At 38.8% G+C, this 7,674-nt stretch overlaps 1 protein-coding gene across 1 annotated transcript in view; it reads left to right on the top strand.

The window, feature by feature from the left end:
• LOC118801189 (ribonuclease inhibitor-like) overlaps positions 1-6,643 on the top strand; it is a 54,847-nt gene extending 48,204 nt beyond the window's left edge. Inside the window, exons 5-6 of the mRNA XM_036561362.1 lie at positions 5,332-5,505; positions 6,532-6,643. Coding sequence (XP_036417255.1) covers positions 5,332-5,505; positions 6,532-6,628 — 271 coding nt within the window. The 3' untranslated portion in view covers positions 6,629-6,643. The remainder of the gene's footprint in view (positions 1-5,331; positions 5,506-6,531) is intronic.
• The last annotated feature ends 1,031 nt before the right edge of the window (positions 6,644-7,674 follow it).

Genomic DNA, 7,674 nt, shown 5'->3' on the forward strand with positions numbered 1-7,674 from the left:
TGGTGGGTGAGACAGCTGTACAGAGCTGAAGCTGGGCGGTATGTTTACAGTGCGCTGCTGGGTGAGACAGCTGTACAGAGCTGAAGCTGGGCGGTATGTTTACAGTGCGCTGCTGGGTGAGACAGCTGTACAGAGCTGAAGCTGGGCGGTATGTTTACAGTGCTCTGCTGGGTGAGACAGCTGTACAGAGCTGAAGCTGGGCGGTATGGTAACAGCGCGCTGCTGGGTGAGACGGCTGTACAGAGCTGAAGCTGGGCGGTATGTTTACAGTGTGCTGCTGGGTGAGACGGCTGTACAGAGCTGAAGCTGGGCGGTATGTTTACAGTGTGCTGCTGGGTGAGACAGCTGTACAGAGCTGAAGCTGGGCGGTATGGTTACAGGGCGCTGCTGGGTGAGACAGCTGTACAGAGCTGAAGCTGGGCGGTACTACTCACCTTTTAAAAGCAGATTCTGACCATTGCAGTCGCCACTCCACTCGGTCCAGTCAGCTAGTTAGCTAACTACGCAGCTGAAAATGCTCGTTTTTGGGAGCTGAAAACGTCACCCGGCAGGCGGCGCTGTCTTAGTAAGGCGTGTAAGAGACTGTCTTATCGAGGTTTAACACTCAAACAAAACTAAAACACGCTAAACAATCTCGATAAACTGACCGCGTTAACGACGTGACTGAGTCACTCACTGTAAACCATTTTAACGGCCGCGTTTGGCTTTAAAAGGAGGAACAGCGGAGAGCACTCGCACTTCAAAACCGAACGTCCAAGTGGCGGAGTCCCGCGCTCTGATTGGTCTAAACTCCCGCCAGTCTTTTGTTTGTCCTCCCATAGAGCTTTTTTTTTCTGGTTTGCATCTCTCTGCTCTACTGAATGAACTGTGCTGTTTTGTTTTTGTTTGTTTGTTTGTTTTTTTAATCTAGACACAGAATAGAAAACTGCAAACCCTTGAAATACATAAGACAGCTGTGCAGCATTATCATACAGCATCACTGGAGGCCATGTCTTAATATATTAAAGTCGAAGTATGAAGTTGGACATTTAAACAAAAATCTGTTTATTATGTAATTTTACGTGGTGAAACAATATAGGTCTTTATATTACTACTCAAACACATTTGTTTATTATTGTTCGTGTTTTCCAAATACTGGAGATAATCATTTTGAAAGTTATACAAATTAAAAGTCTAACTTTGGGCAGCCCTGATCTGCTTAAGAGAATAAACAGAAGTGTAGATGTTGAAGTGAGTGAACCAAGGGCTTTTTTTGCATTAATTTAGGTGGTATGAGATCTCTAAAGTACCCAGGTTAGCTGTTAAGTACATTTACTTCCTATAGTTCAAAGTTGTTTTATCTTGGTTCCTAGCTTGTTGTCTCTGGTTACAGTTGTACATTTGAAAATAGATCAATGTTGTGTTAATCATAGCATGTTTTCTGCAAATGAGCAAAAGGCTGTGACTGACTGTGATTATCTCCTTTGGTAAATGTTACAAATTAAAAGTTATTCTACCATGAACTTCAATGATATAAGGAAATGAGTTTAAACATTTTAAGGTTAATGGTTTAAGAATTGATTTTTTCTTTTGCTATTTTGCCACTGTAAACACATTTCTGCAATAATCAAAAAACAAAACATACAAAAAAAAAATCACGAAAGTACAGCAAGTAAAACCTCAGTGAATGTTCTTTCAGTAATATCACACAAAAACCATAAGATTACAGCAGACTGTTTCTTGAGGACATACTTATATTCTCTCTTATATAGTTATATTCTCATTATATTGTACATTAGGCAGTGGCTGTGGTAATCCTGGTAATCCTCAGTAGTAATTTTCAGTTTGGCAGTATCACAGGAATACCACACTCATACCACAGGACCTTTTGTAATCAACTGAACTGTCTTAAGACACAACATCCCTGTGTCTTAAGACAAAGTGATGTCTTAAGTCATGCCTCGTCTTCAAGACACACAAAATAATTACTTCTTTGTCTTAAGACGTTAACTTTCATGTCTCAAGACAAAGACAGTGTCTTCACTCATACGTCTTAAGACGTTCTTGAGATGTCTTGGCATAAGAAAATGTCTCAAGACATCTTATAAATACTGTCAAGACATCTTAAGACACAGTGACAGCTGGGTATGTGACTGTATAACCTTCACGCTGCTCCGCTCCATAGCACAAACGCTGTATGTATGAAAGGCCAGCGCGTCCGAGCTGTAGCGCTCACACTGCCTCATCACTCGCCATGCAGAGGCAGCATGTGTGAATCAGGTGTTACAGAGCCTTCAGTCTGACGGCCACAGCTGCCCAGCAAAACACCAAAAACAACCCCTCTGTGGTTTAATTCCTGCTCTGTGTTTACTGGGGATAAATGGCGTTTGGTGAAGTTACTCACAGTGAGCCTGATGACCACGACTGACCTGTTATTTCAGCAGAGGATAATGTGTTTGTGAATAGACACACAAACCTAACATCTCACCTGCTGTACTCCAAACCTTATTAGCTTCGTCTGCCTGCACTGCTGAGATGAGACAGCTGTATACAGCTCTGAAGCTGAGCAATCAGTCTTACAGTGCGCTGCTGGGAGTGGATGCTATATGACTTTTGACACAACCACATGACCTAAACCAATAAGCAAGCTGAGCTAACTACTTAAGCTGACCTTACATTACTGACTTCACTCTGCAAACTGCCGCACAAATACAGAAAAAGTCTTAGTCCAGGTAGCTGTTTGTGAGATTGTTCAATCTCATTTTGTCACTACTCACCTTTTAAAAGCAGATTCTGACCCTTCAAGTCCTCATTCCACCCAATCCAGTCAGTTATGAGCTGAAATATCCTCGTTTTGGGAGGCTGAACAAAGCATAACATCGTCTTAGTGAAGAATGTTTCAGACTGTTTGGCTGAAGTTTTACACTTGATGAATAAACACGATAAAACTGCTCATGTTAATGATGTAAATGTTACTGTAAACAGCTTGCATGGTCGCATCTTGCTTTAAAAGGTAACTTAGTATGCTAGAGTGTGTCGAGCATCAGACATACCCTGCGCCAGCCTCGCCCTGTTTTAATTGGTCTGGAAGTCCTGCCAGTTCTCTATTTACCTGCCTCTCTCTTGTTTCTACTGAATGAACTGTGCTGTTTTTAATGTAATTACACAGCTGAAAAGTGCAACCTCTTAAAATAGTTTCCAGAATTATTTTGCAAAGTGTGTCAATTTATTTATTATATAGTTTTGTATGATGAAATCTATATACTGCTACTGCTGTTTTGTGTTTTAATCCAAATACCTGGAGATGATATTTTAATAAGTTGTAGATACAGGTATAAAAGGTGTCTGCTCTCTGGTGAGCCAAAAAGTCCTCACTGTCTAGATTTGAGCAGCCCTGATTTTGGTAAATAAATAAATACAGATGTAGACAGTGAGGAATGACTTGAGTACATTTATTTCCTATTAGTTGAAGGTTGTTTCAGCTTGGTTGCTCCCTTGTTGTCTCTGGTTACAATTGTACATTTCAAAGTCGAGCAAAGAGCAACATTGTATTAATCATGGCGTGTTTACCGCAAATCACCAAGACTGGGACTGACCGAGATGTGATTGTAACGTTTTCCAATATAGATAAATGAAAAGTTACCATGAACTCAAATGATAAACGCAAATGAGTTTAAACGTTTTAAGGTAGGGTAAACTGTTTATAAACTGGGTTTTGCCACTTGTGTAAGAATCTACCACCACAGTTTGGCAGTGCCACAGGAATACCACTCTCATACCACTTGTAAGGGACCATGCTTTCCTCTCAAAATCTCTGTCTCAGGACAAATTGATGTCTTAAATCAACTTTAGAAGGGTTCACTGACCTGTAGTTAGCAAGAACATAATTTAAATAATCTCAGCTTATTAACACTGCTGACCAAAGAAGATCTGTTTGTATTTACCTCTGGTTGCCAGCAGTTTTACCTGTATGCAAATGGGTTTGTAGTTTGTGGGTGAAAGAAATACATCTAGTCGTTGTTAGCCGTGTTCTAACAGCTAGTAAAAGTATTATTAACATTATTAGTTATTATTAATTATTCATTGTTTTTGTTTAGTGTTATTCACAAAAATGTATGTTTGTTGTTGAAGGTACTAAAGCTATTTACCCTGTTGTTAAATGACTGTCCTTCAGACACGATCAGCTTTTGAGCTCCAGTGGAATCATGGGAGAGTACAGTGCACTCTGGTCATATACATCATTATTTGTTCTGAAATAGTACATCAGGGAATTTTCATGTACTCTGCATATTCAGACACACTAGGCTCATTTTGAATGTTGAGTGTGTTAATAATAATAGTAATAATATTAATAATAACAATAATAATAATAACAATTATAGTACTGCCACTAATAATAATAATAATAATAACAATAATGTTTATATAGCACTTTTAATTCCTGTGGCAGACGGTGATAAAACAGTTATACAAGAAATTGTAAGTATTAATTAAGAATCAGAAGAAAATGACACAGATCAAATAAAAAATAAATACCACAAAACGTAGAGTTTTCATTAAATGCTGAGTTAAAGAGATTCATTTTTAGATGTTTATTAAAAGTGAGCTCTGAGCTTTAAATCTAAACTGAGCTCCACAGTTGAGAAGCAGAACAGCAGAAAGAGTCTCTTCACTTTTCCTGTATTTTACGGAAGATGTTCTGTATTTTTTATGTATTTTTACAGTTTGGTCTATGAAGCTAGATAACTGAGTTTCTCATAAAGCAGCTTTCTCTGAGTTTCTGTACCAACAATCAATATTTCAGTTTTTTCATGATTTAATTGTAGAAAATTTTGCGACATCCACTGAGAAACATCTGACACACAGCTGGTCAGTCTGTCTACAGAGTCTTGATCATCAGAAGGAATGGAAATACACCAATCAGCCAAAAAAACTCCAGCAGCACTGCTGTGTCTGATCCACTCAGACCAGCACAACACACACTAACAAACCACCACCACGTCAGTGTTACTGCAGTGCTGAGAATGATCCACCACCCAAATAGTACCTGCTCTGTGAGGGTCCATGGGGGTCCTGACCACTGAAGAACAGGGTAAAAGGGGGCTAACAAAGTATCAGAGAAACAGATGGACTACAGTCTGTAACTGTAGAACTACAAAGTGCACCTATATAGTAAGTGGAGCTGATAAAATGGACAATGAACGTAGAAACAAGGAGGTGGTCATAATGTTATGCGTGATAGGTGTATAATCGGGTGTCGTCAGCATAGCTATGAAATTTTATATTATGCTTCCTAATGACCTCACCTAGAGGTAGCATGTACAAATGACCATGTTATTGTTTCTCTCCCAGCCTGATTTGTTGTAGTTTCACAAAGGAAAGCTGTGCAGATCTGGCCTCAGTTCTCAGCTCAAAGGACTCAACACTGAGAGAACTGGACCTGAGTAAGAATGCACTGAGGGATTCGGGAGTGAAGGAGCTCTGTGTGGGACTGAAAAGTCCAGACTGTAAACTGGAAACACTCAGGTAAGATCACCACTTTCTCACTGAGGAGGTTCACATCACACACACAGTCATTTTCTAGTCTTTCTCCCTCTCTCAAACACACAGATGAAAGAGAGTTTGTGAATGTATACCGGATGGAACCACTAGAATTCCAGGAACCACTGCTGGTTTTGCGTATCTCAGAATGAATAGGGGTGAGCCTGTGTAGACAGAGATCCAGTTTGTAGGACACAGGGGTGGAAAATACTGAAGTGATCTCTGTTGCAGCACTTACAGGATATTTTGGAAGATTTGTACTTTACTCAAGTACATTTAAGATTTAATCATTCAAATTGTTAACAATAACTCAATAAATGTATTTTCTGATCCTGTGTTCACATGTTGGGGTTGAAAATACCATTGCTGTGTGCTTCATAGCAGTATGCCACAGATGGCAGCATACAGAATTGGACATACATAATAATCAATAAAATTACATTTTATTTATAAAGCACTTTTCATACAGAAAGTTTAAAGTGCTTTACAATAAAAAATAAGATCAAATAATAATAGCAAAGAAACAAGAAAAGCAGAAAAAAACAGAGAAAATAAAACTAAAATGATGAAAAAATAAAATGACTAGTAAATGAAATAAATGACAGCTTGCAAATAAATAAGGAACAAAATGAGGAAAACCAAAATGATGGAAAAATAAAATAAATGACAACAGTATTTAAGTAAAAGCCTGTTTAAAAAGATGTTTTCAGGTGTTTTTTTTTAATGTGAACTGAACTTGACTGCCTAATTGTAAGAGGTAATGAGTTCCACAGTTCAGAAGCGTTTCAGTTTCTGTAGTTTACACTGGGTGTTTGCAGAAGGCCAGAATCTGCTGATCTAAGATCACGTATTGGAAAATAAAGTGATAGACATTCAGTGATGTAAGCGAGTGGCCATTTAGGGCTTTAAAAACCAATAAAAGAATTTTAAGATCTGTTCTGAAACTTACAGGCAGGTAGTGCAGATTTTTCAAACAGGGTTGATCTGATCTCTCTGTTTTGTTTTTGTTAGGATCTGTGCTGCTGTGTTTTGTACGAGTTGTAGACGATGTGTTACATTCTTGGGAAATCCAGTAAAAGAGCATTGCAGTAATCAGTTCTGCTCATGACAAACACATGGACAAGTTTCTCTGCATCGCTCTGGAACAAAGAGGGTCTGACTTTAATAATGTTCCTCAATTTTTGACATCCTAACATGCAGTTTTTGTTAACCCATCAACATATATTGTGTTCCATTCTGGAGGCAGCTGCCTAACTACCCACCTAGCAAATAAGTTCAGGCCCAGATCCGGTGGGATTCCCCCAGTTTTTCCGGCCCAGATCTGGCTGCCGGATCCGGCCCAGAATCAACATTGCCTGCCGGGCCTGAAGTGGCCCAGATGCCTGCAGCCGAATGTGAGCCGACTACAGGCCGTAACTGAGCCAGAACTTGCAGAGGCACCATCATTTCCCATGTCTTTTCCCAGAAGACAGCCGTAATAAACATTCATAATAATTACCAAATAAATTGAAGTCTCTTTTACATTTACATGCCAAAAGTGAATTAGTGAAGGCCACCTACCAAAATATAGATTACATATAAAACAAAACTTTTAAAGCAACAAAATATGAGCTGAGTGTTGACCACTACAATCAACAACAATATCCTAAAACAGAAAAGACAACACTGATTAAATTTTAGATATTTTAATAATTATGATCACAAATATATATTCTTATTCATACAAATTTAGCTTGTTTGAATTAAAATTGACATGTAGAAACACAAACAACTGTCAATTTAGTGAAATTGGTGACTTGCATACAGACCTCCACAAATTAAACAAAGTGCAAGCTAGAGCCATCTCTTGATGGATCTTTCAATGTTTCCATCAGTGGTTTTGCTACACATGGGGTTCCTCTTTACAACAAATGTTCAGGGAGAGAAAAAAGGATAAATCCCAGCTGATGTCTGGAACATTTTGGTGTATTGGAAAATGTGGAAACCGGTTATACAGAAGTTATGTCCAGAGATTTTTGAAAGTGCTGTGAGAGAGTGGTCACATTTTTTTTCTTTTTGCCAAAAACAGCTCAATTTGGTGCCAGGCTGCTTTTTGCCAATGCCTAGCCAACACTTAAACATGTTCATAACCTTAATGTAATAAACAAGTTGATA

The sequence above is a fragment of the Colossoma macropomum genome, unplaced genomic scaffold (genome assembly GCF_904425465.1).
Source record: "Colossoma macropomum unplaced genomic scaffold, Colossoma_macropomum, whole genome shotgun sequence".
Classification (NCBI taxonomy): domain Eukaryota; kingdom Metazoa; phylum Chordata; class Actinopteri; order Characiformes; family Serrasalmidae; genus Colossoma; species Colossoma macropomum.